The sequence below is a fragment of the Corythoichthys intestinalis genome, chromosome 19, assembly GCF_030265065.1.
Source record: "Corythoichthys intestinalis isolate RoL2023-P3 chromosome 19, ASM3026506v1, whole genome shotgun sequence".
Lineage (NCBI taxonomy): Eukaryota > Metazoa > Chordata > Actinopteri > Syngnathiformes > Syngnathidae > Corythoichthys > Corythoichthys intestinalis.
This window is the reverse complement of record NC_080413.1, coordinates 7211204-7236522: the sequence shown is the minus strand read 5'-3', so window position 1 is coordinate 7236522 and position 25319 is coordinate 7211204. Positions and strand designations below refer to the sequence as shown.

Here is a 25319-nt window from a genome sequence, read left to right as displayed (position 1 = left end):
TAAGTGAATGTAAAACAGCTTATGGAGATGTCAAACTAAAGCTGCTCGCAGGTTGTGTAAGGATGATCGAGTGCGACCCATAGGCAAACATTCTTCACCCGAGTGCTTGGTCATAAAGGAGAAGTGATTTAAAGGCTGGAAATCTTGCAGGTGGAAGATTCTTACTCAGCACTCTGCTGCATTATGATCCGCTTGACTGCCTTCCATTCACTCCCATATGATGGTTGCACTCCAGTTTGTTAGCGCGTTTTTTTTTTTTTTTTTTTTTTTTACTTTTTAATATCCAAATGTTAAGAAGCTTCACGTTGTTCCTTTCATCAAGCCGAACGATCCCCGTCTGAGATGAGTGAGATGCGAGATAATAACAATGTAATGGAGCCTTCTCGCACCATTACATGAAATGCCCCCACCTACCCTGCCCCGCCTTGCCTCTTTTTTATCACTCTCCAGGCGAAACTTACAACACTGCGGATGCTGCACAAACGAACACAGACGCAGCATGGAAGAAAACACGGAGCGTTTTTTAAGCGCTCGCAATTAGAAAGCAAAACAAGCGATTATTATGATTATTAGTGAGACTTTTCTGTTTAAGTTTTACTGTAAACGATATGAAAGTTTTTAAATTTAATGCCACTGTGTTCAGGAGGTATTTCCCTTTCAGAGTTTCCCCAAGTGCTTTATGAGCCTGGCGGGTCGCCAGGTTTTAGCTGTGGAGATTGAAGTTGAAGCTTGAACTTGGACAGCATTAATGTTAATAATCTATACATATACAAGGGTGGGACTTTACCAAGTTACTTATGATTAATTAATGACGCAAGAACACCAAACAACATGGACAATGTTCAAAATCATTCATTCATTTTCCATGCCGCTTCCATCCGCACAAGGGACGCGGAGGTGCCTATCCCAGCTAACTACGGGCAATATGTTCAAAATCATTTTTGTTAAAATTACTTGGAGTTTTAGGCTTCTTAACCCTTTTTTTAACGAAACGTATCACATTTGATACACCTAAAATTTCATGATTTTGAGACTAATTCAGAATTTCGACATTTCTTTTTGATAAAAAAATGATGGATGCAAGTCAACACATGCATCAGCAGGTTCCATGAGAAAATTAAACAGGATTTAGCAAGGGATACAGATATTAGAGCGCTTATTCATATTAGCACATATTCATTTTGACTTTTCTTTTTACAAATTTGAAAAAAAGGTAGGACCTTATTATCCCAATTTGGGGATTCTCAGATAATTGCTTCATGTTGCTGGTATTTAAGGGTTAAATCAAAATTCAAATGGCTTAAAATGGCACTAATGTTTTTCTACTGTTTTGCATTGAAATGTACGGAGCCCCTCAAGGGACATCGACAGAAATAAAATAAATTTAAGCAATCTGGTGCGCACCAGATTGCTTCTAGTGGGCACCAGAAACTATCTGGTGAACATTAGCATTAAATAGAACTCAAGCTAGCGGACTTTTGGTATGCAAGTTAGCCAGTTATTGTAAACATTAGCATTATAAAGCATTTAAGCTAGCGGACTTTTGCTAGGCAAGTTAGCCAATTGTTGTAAACATTAGCATGAAATAGCTAGCGGACTATTGCTATGCAAATTAGCAATTGCAACAATTTCAAGTTAGCAAGTTAGCAATTGCAACAATTGGTTAACTTGCACAGCAAATGTCCGCTAGCATAAATGCTATATAATGCTAACGTTTACCAGATCGTTTCTCGTGTGCACCAGATTGCTTAAATTTATTGTATTTCTGTCAATGTCCCGTTAGGGGCTCCATAAAAATGTAATTAATCGCAGTTTTCTATATTACTTGAATCATTCACAAAAATCCTGTAAAATAAAAATAAAATAAAAACTTCTTAAAAATGTGATTCATCAAGATAAAAATAATTACAACATATCTGATTAATTTGATTTTTTATATATATATATATATACTGTATATATATTTTTTATGTTAAATATGTATACAGTGCGAAGTTAAACCCTTTACTTTATCTTCGAAATTGAATGTTTAACTTCGACAGCACAACTATGCATCGATTCCAGCTTCCAAACAAAAAAAAAAAGTGTAATTTGTTTTTCAGTTTGGAAAATTGCACTCTTAATATTTGTTTCGCTTCAACACAATGAACCTTGTGTTACACTTTGTCCACTGCGGGGCAGTATAAAACAGACATAGAGATATACATTTGGAGGACCAGGCATGCGAGAATAAATAAATATACAAATACAATTTGGGGGGTGGAGGGCATACAAATTAAAATAAAAAAATGACAACTGATATGAATAAATATACGTTTAAATAAAAACAAACAAATCAATCATAAAATTTTGAAATAGAAACATTTTAATTATGCATTTAATCATCTATAGAATTTTGGCACTCCTTGTCCTCCATAATACATGGGACGGTCACATTCCTTCAATCACTTAAGCAATTCTATCAAGCAATCAATCAACTTTATTTGTATACCACATTTAAAAATCCGCCAAGGACACCAAAGTGCTTTTCATAGCATAACACAGCAAAATAAGTCAACTTTGAAAGATAAAACAAACACATAAAATAAAATAAATAAAAGACGAGGTCATAAAACGTCATTGCACATTAAAAGCTGAAGAAAAATAAAATGTTTTAAGAAAAATTCTAGTCATTTTTTTTGCAAAGATAAAGATAACACATGCGTGTTTTTCTACATAAAAGTGCAGGTAGCCATTGCTGAAAGGGTTAAAACCAGTGGTGGAACAAAACTGTACTGGGAGAATAGCTGTGCTAGCTAGCAGGCAAAGCTAGTATGACGGCCGGTATGATTTTGTCACATTCTGCTGCTTGTCAGATTGTTTTGTTACAGAGCTGTGGGATGAGTTCCCAACATCGTACCTGCATTCGATTCCAGCTCATCAGCAGTGTCTTTAAATCGATCCTAGGCGGCTTGCCGAGATATTGACTTGCTACCATTTGACAGTTTGTATATCCCTCCGTTGCTAGTTGCATCCCTGCCTTTTTTTTTTTTTCCTTGTCTGCCTCTCACCGCGGTTTTCCCTCAGGTTTTTTATTGATCCCGACCAACTGTCATGGACCCTTTTTGTGTCTCGCTTTCACATATTTTATTAAAATTAAAACATTACGAGGGGTTTTAATATCAAATTATTATAACTCATGATAAAATCTGTCTTTTAAGAATGACATGTCTTTCTATCAATGGTACCCTTTAACCCTTTAACACCGAACGTGTCGGCTGCGACGCTTTTACGCATATCGTCTTTGAAGCTTCGTCACGCTGTAATTACATCACCCACGTGCTGCTGGTTGGTCTCGTTTGAAAGTGCGGAAGTTGATGTCCACACCAGTTTTTATTTGAAGTCAATCGGCCAAGAAAAACGGGAGATAATGTCATTTGAATTTTATAGTTTTATTGCACTCATAAATATACATTAAAACGCTGCATGGACCATGTATCCATCTCCATATTGTCATCATTTCTTGTCCTTTTTCAAAAGTGAAAGCTGCACAAAATACTAATCCCAAGAGTCGTTGTGATGTCAGGAAGGACGAACCGAATGTGATCATTTTTAATAAATTTCCGAGTGAGGCGCCAACTATTGAAAGGGAGGCATGCGAAGCAAGCAGCGGCCGGTGTCGTGCCGAAAAATGCTCAACACCGGTTGGTTTGAGCGAGCGACTTCGAAACGTGCAGAATGAATCTAAAACTACATTTAGCACAAGCTAATGCATTATTTCATTAACTCAAGGAAGAAGATGAGTCGTATTTGTCGTTGTTTTCCTCTGATGAATCGGCGTCTTGGCGAGAAGAAGTGACAGTAGAGCGCAAACGGCGAAAGAGTAGGCTGTGTGTGTGTGTGTGTGTGTGTGTGTTCAAGAAGAAGCTTTATTGAGTGCGCAAAAAAAAAAAAAAAAAAAAAAAAACACTTTATTGGGTCGCATGCCTGAAAAATCCAAGAAATTGAACTACTTGTCAAATATTTTTTAAAATACTTTTTTTCAATGTTATATATTTTTTTCTTCACTATAATCTTTTCAATTTTTATGTAGATGTGTGTGCGAGAAGCTTGATTGCATGTACGTATATACTTTTGATAAGGTGATGGGTACAACACCTAACTTCACAAAGAGACATCTTCCAAACCCTTTATGTGTTAGATGATATATACACATTTTTTTCTCACTATTTTGCACACTATATAGCCTGTTTTGACCATAGTATGTGTGAAGGCCAAAAACGCCTATGACCATACCTGCTGTTTGTGTTGAATTGTCAAACATAAAACTATTCAATCTTATTTTTTTCTATTGAATGTTTATCCTAACAAGTTGAATAAATATCATCAAGCTTCAAAATGGTTGGTCGAGCATGTTTGGTTGTCAATGGGACGTCAACATTTCACCATTCGTGAAAGAGCTCACAATTTAAGAGCTTACGGGGAGTTCGTACTTCCTAGATTTAGAACGACTCGTAAGAGCTTCTGTGTGTCTGTAAGAGGAGTTAAATTATGGAACAATCTGAGTTCATCACTAAGAGAGTGTAAAAATATTCACATATTTAAATTTCATTATAAACAATTAATTTGGTCTAAGTATATTCAGGAAGGGTCTTAAATGTACATCACTGTTTGTGTAGGTCTTTTTACCATACTGGTATGGATATACGCAATATAAGTGTGTGTGTGTATTTGTATATATTTACACACACACACACGCACACACACATATACATATATACACACACATATACATATATACATATATATATATATATATATATATATATACATATTTTGGGTTTGTTGTTCTTGTTTTTCTCTCTTTTGACTGAGGGAATCGATATTGAGGGTTCGGCCCTCCCGTTACATGTGTCAGGGAAGGATGTATTCTATGTAACTAAACAGAAACAGGTTGCAGGAAAATAGTTATTTATTTTGATGATTATTGAGAAATCGGGGTGGGATTTAATAAGTTTTCTTCGTCCCACTCCCTTTCAGGCATTTTGTTTTGTTTTGTGTCTTTTTTTGTCTCTGTTGTTTCTTGAAAGCAAAGATCTGTATTTGTGAAGATGAATGTAACTGCCTGAAATGAAATGAAATTTAAAAAAAAAAAAAAAAAAAAAAAAAAAACTTTACAAATTTTGAAAAAAGATTTTGGGATTTTTTTGTCTTTTTGGGTCCAACATGTGGATTATAATTGGTCAGTGAAGAAAACAACAGTTTAGACATGAAGTTCAAGGTGTCCCGAAAAAAGGGACCCAATTTGGCCATTGTAAACTATTTTTTCTTTGAAATATAAAGGCAACATCAAATGCATGCAAATTCGGCCAAAATAGGCTTAGGTGTTAAAGGGTTAAAGTGCTATTTCTGACTTTTTATGACAGAAAACTGTTTTAAAAAATTTGCTCGCTCGCCAGTACACCAGAACTGTATTAGGTCTAGTGACGCCCCATAAAAGTGACACTTCCATGACTGAAAAAGATTCATTCTATCAGTTTAACTTGTAGTTTTTTAAACAGCACTCATGAGTGAATCACCAGCAATTCCGTGTGCCACACTTCATTTCTTGCCCGGCAACACCAGCGTGTCCCCACATAGTCTTTGGAATGCAATTCCACTTAATGATTATAAACCAAGCCAGGCAATTTGGCGTCTGTGTTTGTGGAAATGAGAGCGAGCGTGTGGGAGGAAAGAAGAAAGAAGGTGTTTTATTTATCGTTCCCGCTCTCGAACCCCGTAATGACGTTCGCGCATAAGTATAAATATGAATGCGCGTGTGACTCACGGCAAATTTTCTACTCTGGAAGATGATGAATAAAAGAACGGACGCCTTTTTCCCGACCTGAAGCTTTTACGTAATGACAGCCGTTGACGCAATTTGATGGGAAGGTACCACTTTTGATTCCGGGACGGGGGCGTACCTTGATGTCGCGTTGCCGCGCGTGCTCGACGTCCTGCAGGGCGCAACACTGCGCTTCGTGCAGTCGCTGGTGTCTGCGCTGATGCTCCGTCTGTAGCTCGTCCAGCTGCGTGCGCAAGTGCTCGCGCTCCTGGCTGAACTGCTGCTGAAGTTGCTGTAGAGACGACTGTGACTGTGACAGCTGCATCTCCAGGCTTTGCTTCAGCAACGAGATCTGAAAGAAGTGTTGAGTTGTGCTCGGTGAAAATCGTTTGCTTGAAAAATTAAGCATTTTTGGTGGTTTCGCAAATGGAACGCCTACTTGCTTTAATATGGACCAATCTGCGAAGATTGAGATCAACGAGTAAAATAAAATATATTACTGAATTGTAACTTTTTATAACAATTTGTAAAAATACATGCTATTAGGTGCAGTTTTCAATAAAAATGTAAGACTTTTGCTTAATTAGGGCCCGAGCACTAGGCGTGCGAAGGCCCTATTGTTTTGCAAAGGATTATTTTTTTTTTTTTTATTTATTTTTTTTTTCAGGGCAAATGAAAACGGCCAATTTGGAGGCCTGAACATGCGCGAAAAGTCACCAAAATTTGCACATACGTGCGGAAAATTGTAAATTTCGATAATTTAACAACGTTGCAAAAAATTGTAACAAAATGGCTCAGTGGCGCCCCCTTGAAATTTTAAAATTGGCCTATAACATTAGGGTTTGTCAGCGTAGAGCAATAAAATTTGGGGAGTCTATACCTTGTCTAAAACCGCTTCAAAAAAGCATTGGCACCCATATTCCAAACCCAACAGGAAATCGGTTATTTTGGATCGAATATGAAATTTTTATCGATTTACAGGGTGCACATTTGAGACCTTTTCGCCGAGGGAGTTCGTTGGATCATCTTCAAAATTGGTGAGACTGTTCAGGAGACATATGAGATCTTAAGTTTCTAAAATGGTGTGTTTTCATTCACGGGTCTGACCTGGGCGTGGTGCCAAAGTTGGCCATTTTTTCGGCAAAACACCGAATTCAGTAAATGGCTAATAATTCCTTGACACAACTTTCAATCTTTTTCATATCTGCCATGTATATGCGGTATCCCAGCCTGAACACGACTGCATTGAAATATTACCCATTAGGCCTAGCGCCCCCTAGTGAGAACAGGAAATGCCTTTTTTTACGAGACAGGTTCCTCCTCCAAGGGAAAAAAATCTGTTGACCTCAAACCTGCATCAGGAGAGTCTTAAGACCTGTGTTCAGGTGCCTGATGAAAAATATTGAGGTTTCGTTGAAGCGGAGGGGTCCAAACATGAAAGTGAAAATGATCGTCAACAATTTGTCTCGCAAAATACTTTGAACAGTCATAACTCAGCAGATATACAACATATCTGCGCCAAACTTCCCATGCTTGTTGAGAGTCATACCCTGAAGGGTCCTGTAGGGGTCATTTTTATCAACTCTACAGTGCCAACTAGTGGCGACAGAAAGGAGTTTTAAAAAAGGCCTTCCCTATTGGGTTTTTTCAACGTAGAGCAATGAAATTTGGGGAGTAGATACCTTATGCCTAACTGCTCAAAAAAGCCTCTTGCACCCATATTCCAAATCCAACAGAAAATCGGGTATTTTGGATCGAATGTGAAATTTCTGTCCATTTCTAGTACAGTTTACATTTGGAGGCCTGGACATGCACAAAAACTCACCAAATTTTGCACATACATGCGGCTTTGTGTGGATTTCGATAATCTTGCAACGTTACAAAAAAATGTAACAAAATGGCTCAGTGGCGCCCCCTTGAATTTTTCAAAAAGGCGTTTCCTATTAGGTTTTTTTAACGTAGAGCAATGAAATTTGGGGAGTCGATACCTTGTGCAAAACTGCTCCAAAAAGTCTCTTGCACCCATATTCCAAACCCAACAGGAAATCGGGTATTTTGGATCGAATGTGAAATTTTTATCAATTAACAGGGTGCACATTTGAGACCTTGTCACAGAGGGAATCAGTTGGATCATCTTCAAAATTGGTTAGACAATTCAGGAGACATATGAAATCTAAACCTTTCAAAATGGTGCGTTTTCATTCATGGGTCTGACCTGGGCGTGGTGCCAAAGTCGGCCATTTTTTCGGCAAAATGACAAATTCAGTAAAGGACTAATAGCTCCTTGAAACAACGTTCAATCTTTTTCATATCTGGCATGTATATGCGGCATCCCACCCTTAACACGAGTGCATTGAAATATTACTCATTAGGCCTAGCGCCCCCTAGTGGGAACAGGAAATGCCTTTTTTACGAAACAGGCTCCTCCTCCAAGGGAAAAAAATCTATTCACCTCAAACCTGCATCAGGGGAGCCTTAAGACATGTGTTCAGGTGCCTGATGAAAAATACTGAGGTTTGGTTGAAGCAGAAGGGTCCAACAGGAGAAGTAAAAATGACTGAAGCCATTTCGTCTCACCACAAGTTTTGAACAGTCATAACTTCTACAACATATCTGCGCCAAACATATCGTGCTTGTTGAGTCATAGTCTGAAGGGTCCTGTAGGGGTCATTTGCATCAACCCTACAGCGCCAACTAGTGGCAATAGAAAGTCACTCATTTCTTGAAATATATGTCCAGTTCTTTTCAGGTTGGTCATTGTAGTTTCAAGACCTTTTAAAATTCTTATTTTACGGCCCATGTCCACATGTCTCTGTCTGTTGCTGTGATGACCCTTTATTCGCTCCTTTTTTGTAGTCCTCTGTCCAATAGGGGTTTTTATCTCTTAGGTGTGTGAATGTAAAGAGGCAACTTTCGCGCATGTTAGGTTCTAATGAGATGATTAGAGAGGACGATCTGCCACCACCCTGACCTGCACACAGTCCGAGTTGCATGACGTCCGAGTTGCGCTAGATTGCGAGGGCCCGTTCAGTCCTGCTTGCAGGCCTAGTTTGTTATATATTTACTCGATGAATATTATTTTAACATACTTGGTGCTTAAAACTTCGCACCCTCAGTCTCAATCAGTTTTTTTTTTCAATTAAAAAACACAGAAATAAATGCAGTATTTCATAGAGCTGTCCCGATCCGATCACGTAGTCTCGTGCACTGGAGTTGCTTATTAAAGTTAACGATGATTGACAGACGTTAAGGTTTCATCTTGCCAGAGACGCTTGGAAGTCAAAACTTCAGCGCCAATGCGTCAATCAACGTTTAACTTGTTAAACAGTTGTTGTGGCAACTCATTGTGTGTAAGTGAGCAGCTTGAGCGGATTTGTGGACGCACTCAATGAAGCATTTAATAAAGACATACATTTTTCTACTTTAATCTTGTTTTTAAAAAAATAATTCGGTGGGACAGCAACATGTTTAAAACTTATCATAATTACTACATTAGAAGTGCTTGAAAACTGTTTATAATATATATATATATATATATACATATATATATATATATATATATACACAGTGGTATGAAAAAGTATCTGAACCTTTTGGAATTTCTCACATTTCTGCATAAAATCACCATCAAATGTGATCTTTGCCAAAATCACACAGATGAAAAAACAGTGTCTGCTTAAACTAAAAGCACCCAAACATTTATAGCTTTTCATATTTTAATAATAGTATGCAAACAATGACAGAATGGGCAAATATAAGTAAGTGAACCATCACATTTAATATTTTGTGCTCCCCCCCGGCCCCCCTTTGGCAGCAACACCTTCAACCAGATGCTTCCTGTAGCTGCAGATCAATCTGGCACATCAACCAGGACTAATCTTGGCCCACTCTTCTCAACAAAACTGCTGTAGTTCAGTCAGATCCCTGGTATTTCTGGGTTTTTTCGCTGTCTTTAGGTCATGACACAGCATCTCACTGGGGTTCGAGTCTGGACTTTGACTTGGTCACTCCGGAATGTGTATTTTTTTTTTCTGAAACCATTTTGAAGTTGATTTACTTCTGTGTTTTGGATCATTGTCTTGTTGCATCATCCATCCTATTTTTTGCTTCAACTGTCTGACAGACGGCCTCAAGCAAAACATCCTGATAAACTTTTGAATTCATTCTTCCATTAATGACTGCAAGTTGTCCAGGCCCTGAGGCAGCAAAACAGCCCCAAATCATGATGCTCCCTCCACTATGCTTCACACTGGGGATGAGGTGTTGATGTTGGTGAGCTGTTCCATTTTTTCTCCACAAATGACATTGTGTGATTAAGGCAAAATGCTATATTTTACACCTAAAACCTTCAATTTTCCCAATATATGAGAGTGCGCCTTATAATCCGATGCGCCTTATATTTGGATCAATATTGGTTAATCATGGCCTGAGATTCCCTTTAGCGCAGCACCATCTAGTGGATGTATAACACAACCCCAACGACTACTACTACTACTGTGCCTTATAATGTGATGCGCCCTATACATGAAAACAGTTTTAAAATAGGCCACTCATTGAAGGTGCGCCTTATGCGCCGATGATCCTTATTGTGCGGAAAATATGGTATGTCATTTAATAACAAAAAAAGGTATTTTAATAGGATTTTTACATTTGTGATTAAAATTAATATGGCGGAAAACACTCAGGTGACTTGAAGTTCCGCTCTGAGACCCCCCATTTGGCCAAATTTCAAAACTGTCCGATATGCATGTGTGATACATCATTGGAAAGCTTAAAATCTCCATTTTCTGGGAGAAGAAAAATTTCTAACAGGAGGGCATTTTGAAAAAAATTTTTTTTTTAAACAGCAAAACCCTAACTGGAGGCGAGAGCACGCGAGAGCAGAATTAAAGACGCTACAATTTTAACGAGACATAATCGCGTACCTACTATGTTTCGATCCAGAAACTCCATGAAGCATGTATTACCGAGTGTCAAGACACAGCCAGATTTTTGGGGGATTTTATGGCTGAAACAGGGTGATATAACAAGGGTCCTGATGCAGAAATTGCAGACAACAAGGAGTGGTTGAGATTTTCTTTTTCACATAGTTGCCCTTTTAAATGTTATGTTTCAAATTTTCTTTGTTTGGATCGATTATTTATCATCTTACATATCTGGGAAAATGCGACATTGACAAAAAAATACTATTAAACGAGTTATGAGGTAGATATCCGTGACTTTTTTTTACAGACACCAAATTTTTCATTGTAACGTAATTTGTTTAAAAGTTTAAAATATGCGAGTGAATAATTTTTTAAAGTTGTTTTCTTTTTTTAAACTAAATAATAGAAATCAATTAATGATTCTAAGCTAAAAATGACAGACATTTTGAATGATAAATTACTTGCCTTCTTTTTATGGCTAGGTTGAAACAAAAGTGGTTGCGCGACGTCCGTAAACGGGGGTTTTCAGGGTAAAATGGACAAATTCAAAATAGTTCGGGGGCTTCGTGCGCCATGAATCTGCTATGGCAGCATATAGATGTATTGTTCTATTAAACGCAACAGTTGTTTTGGCTTAAAATACTGCAGTTTCTTTAAAAGAGGAGTGCAAGAGCAGAAACTTGCTTTTTCAGTCTTGTCTGTGTTTTCCGCCATATGCTCATACATACGCCGCACGTCACATGAGTGACACGACCAAACACTGCTACGATGCATGCTAACTACACATAAGATAAGAAAATTTCACACATTGTGAACTAATGACGGAAACTGACGAATTTTCATCTTGTTCTCGTTTCGACGGATGAAAACTAGCATCCGTCTTGTTATGTTTTAGTCTCCGAAGACACGTTTTTAGCTTTTCGTTGAATAAATTGCTAGTTGACGAAATATTTTTATTATCGCCATTGTTGACAAAAACAACACTGGAGACACGTTCTCCTCTGAATGGTGAAGTGTCTCAAAACGTTTGACCTCTGGCAGCCAATCATAATGAAATGCAGGGGCAATTGAATAAACCTAATAATATAATAACGTGATGACACATTAAGATGATTTTCACAGTTTCAGGGAAACAATATACAACGCCGACCTCAATGAAAATGAGTTTGACACTCCAATTAACATATGAGGCAGCTTGGATAAGCTTTCCAATTTCTCACCATCTAATTTTATGTCACGCGTCTAATAAAGTGAGTGTGGAAGGCTCTGAATCAAAATGGAGCATCTTAAAGGCGTCTGCCATAAAAGCTATGCTTGACGGCTCGCCCGGTGACGCGCGAGAACGAGAAGCGGGCGCATTCGTCACGCAAGCGGCGCGGCTATTCGTCTGCGGCGAAGGCTCTCGTCATCGATAATAGCGGACGGCCATTAGCGGCGCTGTGAGTCAGTCTGGGGAAAGCGAGGAGGGAGCTCATCGCTCTTGTCGTTTTTCGCTCTCTTCCTTTATTCCTCCGTATTGATTTTGTTGCTGTGCTGTGATTAAATCTGCTCTGCTGGCCAGCAAATTGCAGATGCCAGGCACTTTTTCAAGGCAAACTGCAGTTAACACTGATCTATAAAAAGTCATATCTACAGGGGAGCGCTGATCAGTTCTCTTGTTGCGGGCAAATTTAAAATGTCCTGTCATAAAAACAGAAGAGGAAGACAATTTCATGCTTTGTCACGCAGCTGCGACAACTCGCCGCAGCCTGAGTGCTGACTAGAAGTAGAAAAACTTCTAGTTCTCCTGTACTATAGAAAAGGCTAAAAAGCCTGCAGGGCGTACCTGCTCCAGCAGGTCGTCCACTTTCCTCTGCCAGCTGTCCCGGGCGTTGACCATCTCTTGCTCTTTGCTTTGGGCCAGTTGGCCCAGCGCCGCCGCTTTGTCCGCCTCATGATCCTCTCGCAGCTCTTCACGCAGCTTCTTACATTCCTGCCTGCACACACGCAGACACATGTCACAGAGAGAGAGAGAAAAATTCATAACAAGTAGATTGTGAAGATGGGCTAGTCCAGGCTTACATATATCCGCCAACATATTTAACACTCCAATCTACAATAAGAACAATTTACAGCAGGGGTCAGCAACCCTGGTCCTCGAGTGCCACTATCCAGCTTGTCTCCCTCGTTTAACGCACCTGAATCAGATAATCATGATCGTTATCAGGCTCTTGCAGAGCTTGCTGATGAGCTGATCATTTGATTCAGGTGTGTCAAAGGAGGGAGACATGGAAAACAAGCTGGATAGTGGCACTCGAGGACCAGGGTTGCAGACCCCTGATCTACAGTATATCTCATCTAAGCCAGCCAGCTGTCCGCACATCCATCCGTCCATAAATCCATCCATATCCCATTCATACACCCATCCATCCAAATCTCATTCAAGCTAGTATCCATCAATTCATATCATATCAAAGTCAATGGATGGATGGATGAAATGAAAGCATAGATAATCCTTGCTTCTATCAATCTACCCATCTTTCCATCCGTTCACCCATCCACCCATATCTCATTCAAGCAATCTCTATATCTATCAATCCATCCATCCATCCATCCATCCATTTTTTCTTCCACCAATATCTCATCCAAGCCATCTCTACATTTATCCATACCTTATTCAAGCCATCCATCAGCCAACCATATGTCTATCCACCCACCCATCCATATATCTCCCATCTAAGTGATCATCCATCCATATCTCATCGAAGCCATCTATCCATCCAACCTTTCTTCCCTTCCATCCATCCATCACTCCAATAATGTCTCATCCAAGCTATCAGTCCATCCATCCGTCTGTCCATCCATTTATTCATCCACCCAAGACCATCCATTTATCTCCATGTAAGTGATCCATCTATCCATCCATCCATCCCTCCATCCATCCAACCATTCTTTCCTTCCATCCATATCTTATCATCTTTACATCTTTACATCCATCCATCTCCCATGTAAGTGATCCATCCATCTCTCCAATAATGTCTCATCCAAGGTATCCGTCTGCTTGCTTCCATCCATCCATCCATCCATCCATCCATCCATCCATCCATCCATCCATCCATCCATCCATCCATACATCCATCCATCCATCCATTTATTCATCCACCCAAGCCCATCTATTTATCTCCCATCTAAGTGATCCATCCATCTTTTCAATAATGTCTCATCCAAGCTATCCGTCCGTCCATCCGTCCATTCATTCATCCATCCATGCCCATCCATTTATCTCCCATCTAAGTGATCCATCCATCCATCCATATCGCATCGAAGCCATCTATCCATCCAACCTTTCTTCCCTTCCATCCATCCATCCATCTCTCCAATAATGTCTCATCCAAGCTATCAGTCCATCCATCCGTCCGTCCATCCATTTATTCGTCCACCCAAGACCATCCATTTATCTCCATATAAGTGATCCATCTATCTATCCATCCATCCATCTCCCATCTAAGTGATCCATCCATCCATATCTCATCGAAGCATCTATCCATCCAACCTTTCTTCCCTTCCATCCATCCATCCATCCATCTCTCCAATAATGTCTCATCCAAGCTATCAGTCCATCCATCCGTCTGTCCATCCATTTATTCATCCACCCAAGACCATCCATTTATCTCCATATAAGTGATCCATCTATCTATCCATCTATCCATCATCCATCCAACTCTCCATATCTCATCAAAGCCATCTGTCCATCCAACCACCCTTTCCTTCCATTCATATTTCATCAAAGCCATATCTACATCCATCCATCATTCAACCACCTGTCCATTAACCCACCCATCTATCCATATATCTCCCATCTAAGTGATCCATCCATCCATCCATCCATCCATCCATCCATCCATCCATCCATCCATCCATCCATCCATCCATCCATCCATCCATCCATCCATCCATCCATCCATCCATCCATCCATCCATCCATCTCCTATCTAATTGATCCATCCATCAAACTCTCTATATCTCATCCAAGCTATCTGTCTATCCAACCATCCTTTCCTTCTATTCATCTCATCGGAGCTATCTCTACATACATACATCCAACCACCATTCAACCACCTGTCCGTCCATCCGCCCACCCATTCATCCATATCCCTCCCATCTAAGTGATCCATCCGTATCTCATCCAAGCTATTCGTCCATCCATCCATTTGTCTGTTCATTCATCTATCCAAATCCATGTCTCTTATCTAATTGATCCATCCATCCATCCATCCATCCATCCATCCATCCATCCATCCATCCATCCATTAATCTCATCTAAGCCACCTATCCATTCAACTAGTGATGCACTATAATGCATTTTTCAACCGATATCGATAACCAATAATCACCTCCTCCTTCCAGCCGATAACCGATAATGTCAAGCCGATAACTCTATTGAAAAGATATACATATATACAAATTTAAATTATAAAAAAGAGGAAATGTTACTGTGCAAAAATGCAAATTATCGCTACTTTTTCCACATCAAATGTGAGCAAGTAGTAAATTCCAACGTTGAATCATTGTATATTAATTGATATTCATAATGCGTACAAATTAATTACTTAATTGCACAAGAAATATCCGTAGGAGGGGTTGGGGTGCCGGCCCAGAATTCGACAAAACTGTCGGTTGCACACATTTGAAGGCTAAATAAAGTATATAGACTTATCGGATTGCATTATTGGTTAAATTTTTTAAAATCTCTTATCGGTGAGACGTCATAATTGCCATTATTGGCCGATAATTATCGCTAACCGATATTATCGTGCATCTTTACATTCAACTCACTCATAATCAGAATGATCTTGATTTGCCATTTCATTTCAGCTCATTTGGTCCATTTTTCAGCTTTCCCTTTGTCTCATTTTTTTCTGCAGTCATCTCTTTTCCTCCAAATAATAGCAGAGTGTGAAGTGTTTGTGTATATATGGTGCACACTTGCATGTGTGTGTCCGCCTTGAGTCTGACATTTGCCACCTCTCAAAATGACAAACTAAAGTGTTTGTTTTTTTTTTCCCTGGAAAAGCCATTTACCAGCTGCTGTTTCCACACATGCGTACATACACACACTGCATGTACAGCAGTACAAGTAGTAACTCGAGCAAACTTGTCACCCAGAATTCAAACGTCGAGTTCCTTATCAGCTGCCAATGACGGCCGTTGACGTCCAATCCATTTTGACTAGACAACAACTAACTACTCCCAGTCTCTCCCGGTCAAGATTGATCGTTGTAATGGCACTAAAACATGCCCATTCATGTAAGTGTATTGTACCTTAGCGTCTCAGTCCACTTAAGTTCCAACTCCAAAGCCATTTTATCCATTTTATGCTTTTCTTCTTCTTTGGTGCTGATGACTTTGGCTTCATGCTGACGCGTCTGGACCTCCAGCTCACCCTGAACCGCCAGCACAAAGTAAAGTCATGCCTTTGCCCAGAGTTTGGTCAAAGGTGTGATGGCGGTGGTTTACCTGCAGGGCAGTAAGCAGGTTGCTGGTCTCCCTCAGTCGCCCCCTTGTGGCATCTAGCTCCTCGAGCAGTTTGTCTTGCGCTTGCTTCATGGTGGCCATCTGACTCTCGGCCGCGCCCATGTCCTTCTCGCCCTGCTGGACCTGTTCCTGCAGACGGCATACCTGAACGACAAGGAAGACAGCCTAATTTTAAAACAATGCTAATTTAAAAGACATAATACAGACTTAACTTGATTTAAAACCCTAACACTTGTTGGAAAACATAACCGACATTTTAAACATTTTTTGAAACACTAATTTGAAACCCTAAAAACCACTTTTAAAACCCACATTTGAGAAACCTTAACTCTTCGAAAACTTTAATTTGAAACCCCATCCACAGAATTTCCAACCTATTTAAAACCCTAATTTTAAACATTAGGACTTTTTATAACCCTAATTTGAAAACCTAATTATTTTTAAAACCCTAATTTGAAACACCAAGTTTTGTTAGAAAACCTAACAGAACTAAAACCCAATTTTGAACTTTTTCAAAACCCAAATTGGAAACTACACTCTTAAAACTAGGGTTGTTCCGATCATGATTTTTTGCTCCCGGTCCGATCCCGATCGTTTTAGTTTGAGTATCTGCCGTTCCCGATATTTCCCGATCCGATTGCTTTTTTTTTTTGCTCCAAATTCAATTCCAATCATTCCCGATAATTTTTCCCGATCATATACATTTTGGCAATGCATTAAGAAAAAAATGAATAAAACTTGGACGAATATATACATTCAACATACAGTACATAAATACTGTATTTGTTTATTATGACAATAAATCCTCAAGATGGCATTTGCATTATTAACATTCTTTCTGTGAGAGGGATCCACGGATAGAAAGACTTTAGACTTTGTATATTGTGACTAAATATCGCCATCTAGTGTATTTGTTGAGCTTTCATTAAATGATACTGTAGCCATGCCCAAATGCATGATGGGAAGTGGAACCATGAGTGTGCGTAGTGCTACCATTTGATATAGCTTCTCTGCGTTGGGAAATATTATATATATATATATATATATTAGGGGTGTCAAACGATTAAAATTTTTAATCAAGTTAATTACAGCTTAAAAATTAATTAATCCTAATTACTAGCAATTAATCGCAATTCAAACCATCTATAAAATATGCCATATTTTCCTGTAAATTATTGTTGGAATGGAAAGAAGACACAAGGCGGATATATACATACAACATACTGTACATAAGTACTGTATTTGTTTAGTGTAACAATAAATCCACAAATGGCATTATTAACATTATTTCTGTTAAAATGATCCACGGGTAGAAAGACTTGTAGTTTTTAAAAGACAAATGTTATAGTTACAAGTTATAGTAATTTTATATTAAAAGTTATATATATATATATTATATAATTTATATAAATAATACTTTATATAATTTAAAAAAAGGCTCCAAAGGCTGCCAAAATTCACTCTACTCATTTTACACTGCCTTTTATCTCTCTATATAGGTAAAACGGCGCCATTACAGATTAAGCGCGACAATGCAAGGGTTGGTCGTGCAGCGCATGCATTAATTGCGTTAAATATTTTAACGTGATACATTTGTAAAAAAATAATTACCGCCGTTATCGGGATGAATTTGATAACCCTACCTTAAGCCTAAACTAAAGACTCTGGATGAGTGTAAGACATTTTGTCTGTAACGTTAAATACAATTAGAAAACGATTAAAAAATATATATCTATTAAAAAAAGGCACGGCCGATATTTTTTTGCCGATTCCGATACTTTGAAAATGACGTGATCGGACCCACATCTCTAGTAGCTAATGTCATGAATATTAAAGACCGGAAGTGACGTGTTGCATGCGGTACGCCATTGGCAAGACTGTTGTGAATTTTTTTTTTTAAATCCTGTTCAACAGAATTATTATTTTTTTAACCCATACATCTCAAAATAACACATTTAGAGCTATAATTGCAATACCGTGACACCGCTGTATTTTTGCTTAAGGTTATCATACCGTCAAAATCTCATACTGGCACATGCCTAATTTAAACCCTCATTTCTAACCCATCCCAAGTGTTCAACCCTACTGCAAAATCGTAACCCTTTATTCAAAGCCCCAATTCAAGTATGCGTCTCGCCTCTTGGTCGGCGGCATCGAGCTTGGCGCTCATCTCCTCTCTCAAGTGATGGAGCTGCTGCAGCAAGGCGCTCCTCTGCTCCTCCAGCGCGTGGCGCTCTCGCTCAAACTGCTGCTCCAGCTCCTACATGCACAAAAACAACAAAAACAACAACACGCACGCTTCAAAGAAATCCAAAAAGCTCATCTGAAATGGAAGAGACGGCAGCTGTCGCTTTGGATCTACTCGGCCGCTCGCTCGCACTAACGTCACCCCAAATGTGCCATGTGGCTCCGGGACTAACCGAGGGTTCGGGCTAACGAGAGTCGCTTTGCCGGGTGGCCGCCAGGGGCTCATTAGAGCGCAAAAGCACAGCCGGACGTCCAGTTAGTCATCATTTCTTCAAAATGTGTTTCATTGCCAGCTGGTTGGACTCACGCTGAGAAATCCTGGAGTTCCAATTTCACATTCATCTTTCAACGTTTTATTTTTGTACGATTTCAAATCAACCTCAGGCTAAAAAAAAACTATTTTTAGCAAAAACCCTGATTGGAACCCTAATTTGCAACCCGAATCTGTCATTTAAACTTAAACCAACAGTCAGTTTTAACTAAAATATGTGTCCATATAACAGTATATTTGCAGTAGCTTTGTCAAACTTATCAAAGTGTCAATACTGAAAAGTATCAGGATAAGATAAATGTATCAAAAATCAGTTAATTGGTTTTTTGCCCTACCAAAGGTAACCAGAAATTTGTTGTCATGGGCTAAATTTGATTTTGAACGATGGAGTATTAGGTTAACACAAATATTATACAGTGCTATGAATAAGTATCTGAACCTTGTGGAATTTCTCACATTTCCGCATAAAATCACCATCAAACGTGATCTGATTTTGTCAGAATCAAACAGATGAAAAAACAGTGTCTGCTTTAACTAAATCCACCCAAACATTTATAGGTTTTCATATTTTAATGAGGATAACATGCAAACAATGACAGAAGGTGGAAAAATAAGTAAGTCAACCCTCTGTCCCTGGAGACTTAAAAAGCAAATGAAACTAGAGCTGTCCCGACTAGTTGACGTTGTCGACGTCATCGATGACGTAAATGCGTCGACGGGCAAAACATACCGTCGACGGGTAATCACGGGTTTAAAAAAATGACATGCGGATAAAGTTTAGAATGGCAGGCGCTCGCGATACAAGCGGTTGTTACTGGCACCCCCAAGGGGGCCGCTGTTATATTAATGTGACCGGCGTTGTCAGATTGAGCAAAGAGGAAGAAAGTGGGCAAGTGAGCGAGAGAGAGGGAGCGAGATCGGCGAGTTGGAAAAGTGCGCGGGTAGCGCCGAGTTGAGTGGCTTCATCCCCCAAGTTTTTGTTTTGGTCAATAAAAGTATCCTTAAAGAGCCATCCGACGCCTCTCGGTGTTTTTATGCACGCCGCCGCCTTCCCGAGGAGGAAATCGGACGAACCCAGACGAACCGGCAACAACGAGCCAAGTGAATCACCAGTGAGGAGTTGAAAACACTGCGCATTTCCATAAAGGGCAGAGATGGTTACACGTGAAAGAGGCATAAAGTCAAAAAAGCGGACCAGAATAACCAGAGCCTGGAATTATTTCAAGGAAAATATGGAGGGTGCCACTGTGTGTACTCTTTGCTAAACTGAGCTCGCATACCACGGTAGCACGTCGGCTATAAACAAACACTTGAAACAAGTATAATACCAAGTATAATTTTCGAAGACAACAAGAAACAACAAGCTAGCGGATTGTAAGTCCATACAACGCTCTAACGATTTTTTAAATGGAAGTTGCCTTTATGTGCGTCGTATCAAGCCCATTTTTATTTAATAAAATAATTAACATAATTATATATTTTTTAAAATTATTATTAAATTTATTAGGATCATGGAAGCTCCCACCTAGGGAAAATATATACATATATCCTGTATATACATAATATAAAAAATATATATGGAAACACCACTGGCCTGCTTACTGTAATCCACTAATGTTAGTTATTTAATATTATAAAGTTTACATATAATAGTACACTATAAAATTAATACTATATTCTTAATTTTTGTTACTGTGGGTATGTGTGCCTTTCATTCAAAATAATTTTACTAATATTTCAGTGTGCCCTCTGTGTTGTCTTCAGGTTAAAACAAACAAAAGTTGAACAGTTTTTCCCCTCCCCAAAAAATGCAGAATGCACACCGGAAAGAGCATCTAAACTCACACAGTATTCTGAAAATGATTGTACGGGACATTGCAATTCATTTTAACATTTACTGTAGAACAATATAGACAATGACATACCGCAAAAAGAGTAAGAATTGTTTTGACTCCTGTTAAAAAGGTAAAGTCACAGTGTTTCCGTTTACATTTTTTTGCACCAGTTAATGCCAGCCACATTTGACCTCATTGTTTGTGATTTATTATTGATATTTATGTTATTTATTTATACATTAATAAAGAATTTAGGTGTTCCAAAATGTTTTTTGTGAATTAATAAGCTTTAACAAAAATTTCATTATTAAATTAGTAAAAAAAAAAAAAAAAAAAATTTTTTTAATTATTAGATTAGTCGACTAATCGTAAAAATAGTCGGCTGACTAATCGGGAGGAAATTAGTCGTTTGGGACAGCCCTAAATGAAACCAATCTTTACCAAACAATTTTACTCAGGTGTGTGCCCAATCACTGATGAGTGGTTTAAAGTTGCCCTACAGCACTACTTTTTGCAGTATTCAAATATCTGTTAAATGGTTCATGAAACAGTACTCGAATTAAGTTAACGAATCAGTGCGAGAGTTGAGTTCCAAATATGTTCCTGAAATGATATAACTCGTATCTCAAAGCGCCACAGTGATCATTATTTCTAAAGTCTTCAATGAAAGATGATGACTACGAGAATCATAATATTTACCTCCAGCAGTCTATATATCTGTTTGTTTGTTTTCAAGATTACTCAAGAATGAATAAAGGTATTATTATCAAACTTGAAGGGTATATTTTACAAATATATAAATATGAAATGGAATACATGATTACAATTGAGGGAATGAGGTCAGGGGTCAAAGGTTACATAGGTCAGAAAAGGAATTTCACAAAAAAATAGGCTATTCTGTCATTAGGTTCACTCAAACTTTCAAACAATTTTACTCAGGTGTGTGGCCAATCACTGATGAGTGGTTTAAAGTTGCAACGTCGCATTGGCATTTAGCAACGTTGGCGTCGTTTGTAGCGGCTGTCGGCTGCAGTAAGTTTTTTTTTTGTTTGTTTTCCTCTACGCACGTGACATCAGTGTGTTGTCCCGCATTAAAAGTAGTCCGAGCAAAACGTGATGCTTAGAGATGTCAAAATAAACGATTACTCGAGGTGAATAAAATGACTCGGATCAGTTTTTCAACTCGAGTCATTCGAGTTGCTCGAGTATTCGTTTCAGCTCTACTTGTAATACAACCACTTTTTTCACCTCTGCTACTTTTACATAAAATTACGCAGTAGTACGACTAATCTTGCAATAGTATGACTTTTTTTCTCATAATATTACGATTTTAATCTCGGAATTTATGACATTTTTTCCCCTCACACAGATATTGTATAACTGTGTATAATCGTACTCTGCTTTTGATAGTAATGGATGATATATTTGCATTTTCTTTGTTAACTCATTGGCTGCCTTTGACATCGCTGGAATTCCAATCCATTTGAACTGGGAGGTTGGCAGCACTGTCACCCTTCCACTACAAAATAAAATAGTACAATTTTATAGGATCAAAAATGATGGGGACATTTTTTTTTTTGGTGTCGAGTTGAAAATTGAAGTACCGTGACAACAGTATACTTGCAGCAGCATAAACAGGCTATACTGTACATGTACATGATGATTATGGTGATCTCACATTATGTAGGACACAAGCGGCTTAAAAGCAGCAGCATGAATAACTCACTTTAATGCATGTTAGCGGCACGCTGAAGTTAAGTAACCTCAAATATTCATTCTGTAAGTACATGCACACACTTTAGCACTTTATCAGGTACGTAATTATGCTTCTCGCCAGTGTTGTTGTTGGCAGCTCTTTTCATTTCCGTCTAAATCTTTTGGACGATAATACTTATTAGTTTTATTAGTCAAATTTGAGTTATATCGAGTTTTGTTGACGTTTAATTTAAATGTTTTCGTCTTTAAAAGAAAAAAAAAAAAAAAAAAAGATACTGCAACACCAACTCGGTGATTATACACACTCAGCAGGAAAACAGGACATTATTTTCTATTAATTGTACCCACCTGGACGCCACAAACTGTAAGTAGAAAAAAAAAGACTAATGCTAAGGCAAATGCTATGCTAAAGCTATGAGTTACAGTTGTGGTCAAAAGTTTACATACACTTGTGAAGAACATAATGTCATGGCTCTCTTGAGTTTCCAGTTATTTCTACAACTCTGATTTTTCTCCGATAGAGTGATTGGAACAGGTACTTCTTTGTCACAAAAAACATTCATGAAGTTTGGTTCTTTTATGACTTTATTATGGGTTAACAGAAAAAGTGATCAAATCTGCTGGGTCAAAAATGTACATACATGGATCTAAAAAAGCGAATCATTGACTTGAACAAGTCAGGAAAGTCACTTGGAGCCATTTCAAAGCAGCTGCAGGTCCCAAGAGCAACAGTGCAAACAATTGTTTGTAAGTATAAATAGCATGGCACCGTTTTGTCACTGCCACGATCAGGAAGAAAACGCAAGCTATCACCTGCTGCTGAGAGAAAATCGGTCAGGAGGGTGAAGATTCAACCGAGAATCACCAAAAAGCAGATCTGCCAAGAGTTATAAGCTGCTGGAACACAGGTGTCAGTGTCCACAGTCAAGCGTGTTTTGCATCTCCATGGACTGAGAGGCTGCCATGCAAGAAGGAAGCCCTTGCTCCAAAAGCGGCACCTTCAGGCTCGACTGAAGTTTGCTGCTGATCACATGGACAAAGATAAGACCTTCTGGAGGAAAGTTCTGTGGTCAGACGGAACAAAAATCGAGCTGTTTGGCCACAATGCCCAGCAATATGTTTGGAGGAGAAAAGGTGAGGCCTTAAACCCCAAGTACACCATGCCTACCGTCAAGCACGGTGGTGGTAGTATTATGCTGTGGGGCTGTTTTGCTGCCAATGGAACTGGTGCTTTACAGAGAGTAAACGGGATAATGAAGAAGGAGGATTACCTTCACATTCTTCAAGATAACCTAACGTCATCAGACCGAAGATTGGGTCTTGGGCGCAGTTGGGTGTTCCAACAGGACAATGACCCCAAACACACATCAAAAGTGGTAATGGAATGGCTAAATCAGGCTAGAATTAAGGTTTTGGAATGGCCTTCCCAAAGTCCTGACTTAAACCCCATTGAGAACTTGTGGACAATGCTGAAGAAACAAGTCCATGTCAAAAAGCCATCAAATTTAACTGAACTGCACCAATTCTGTCAAGAGGAGTGGTCAAAGATTCAACCAGAAGCTTGCCAGAAGCTTGTGGATGGCTACCAAAAGCGCCTAATTGAAGTGAAAATGGCCAAGGGACATGTTACCAAATATTAGCGCAGCTGTATGTATATTTTTGACCCAGCAGATCTGATCACTTTTTTCTGTTCACCCATAATAAAGTCATAAAAGTACCAAACTTCATGAATGATTTTTGTGACAAAGAAGTATCTGTTCCGATCACTCTATCAGAGAAAAATCAGAGTTGTAGAAATAACTGGAAACTCAAGAGAGCCATGACATTATGTTCTTCACAAGTGTATGTAAACTTTTGACCACAACCGTACATTTAGCTTGTGATGATCACTCAGTAAAGACCTTTAAAGGCTAAAGCAACATCTCGTCAGACGAAAACTGGCATTCGTCTCGTTATGTTTTAGTCTTCCAAAACCCGTTTTTAGCTTGTTATCGTCATGGAAAAAAAGTATCGTAAATATTTTTGTTATCGTTGACCAAAACAGCACTACTTTTCGCAGTATTCAAATATCTGTTAAATGGTTCGTTAAAAGTACTCAAATTAAGTTAACGAATCACTGCTAGAGTTGAGTTCCAAATATGTCCCTGAAATGATTTAACTTGTATCTCAAAGCGCCACAGTGATTATTATTATTATTATTTCTGTAGTCTTCAATGAAAGATGAGGACTACGAGAATCAGAATATTTACTTCTGGCAGTCTACACGTCTCTTCGTATGTTTGTTTTCAAGATAACTCAAGAATGAATAAAGAGATTATTATCAAACCTGGAGGATATATTTGTAACTAGAAACTGCAATTTCGGGAGAAATTACTTCTGGTCTTTGCCATGTGGAGATACAGATCTTAGCCCCAGCCTAGGTTGGTTTGGGGACAATTCGGGGACAATATCAGGGCACTTCCTGTCTATTTGGGGACATTTACTGGGCCTGGGATAATGATATCAGGTCATTTGGGAACATTTGGGAGGCGTGGCCTATTCATATCAGGTCATTTGGGAGCATTTGGGGGCGTGGCCTATTCATATCAGATCATTTGGGAACATTTAGGGGCGTGGCCTGATCATATCAGGTCATTTGGGAACATTTAGGGGGCGTGGCCTGATCATATCAGGTCATTTGGGGGCGTGTCCTATTGATATCTGGTTATTTCCTGTTGATTTGTGGACATTTTTTTTTTTTTTGCCATTTAAAATGAATGGTAAAAAATTTGGACGTTCATAGCCGTCAATGGCATCCAAGTACATTGGCATCTATAGAATGGACAAACATGCCCATCAATGGCATTAAACAAAGCAAATGCCATGAGAAATGAATGGGAAATTTGGACGTCCATGGACGTCAGTGGCAGCACCCCCTATAAGCGTCAATGGAATTGGGGACTACAGGCGAACGGAAAAATTTTCGGGGCCGTTAGAAAAATTCCCATCGTCGCGCGAAAATTCCGGTC

The 25319-nt window shown here is 38.8% G+C and overlaps 1 protein-coding gene across 2 annotated transcripts in view; it reads right to left on the bottom strand.

Annotated features, from left to right (window-relative positions):
• The window catches only part of fam184ab (family with sequence similarity 184 member Ab), a 97058-nt gene that overhangs the window by 35659 nt on the left and 36080 nt on the right, over window positions 1–25319 (bottom strand). For both annotated transcript variants that reach the window (XM_057823024.1, XM_057823026.1), the window contains exons 10-14: window positions 18380–18502; window positions 16225–16386; window positions 16030–16151; window positions 12554–12704; window positions 5943–6155 (exon numbers count right to left, since the gene is read on the bottom strand). In XM_057823024.1, coding sequence (XP_057679007.1) covers window positions 5943–6155; window positions 12554–12704; window positions 16030–16151; window positions 16225–16386; window positions 18380–18502 — 771 coding nt within the window. The remainder of the gene's footprint in view (window positions 1–5942; window positions 6156–12553; window positions 12705–16029; window positions 16152–16224; window positions 16387–18379; window positions 18503–25319) is intronic.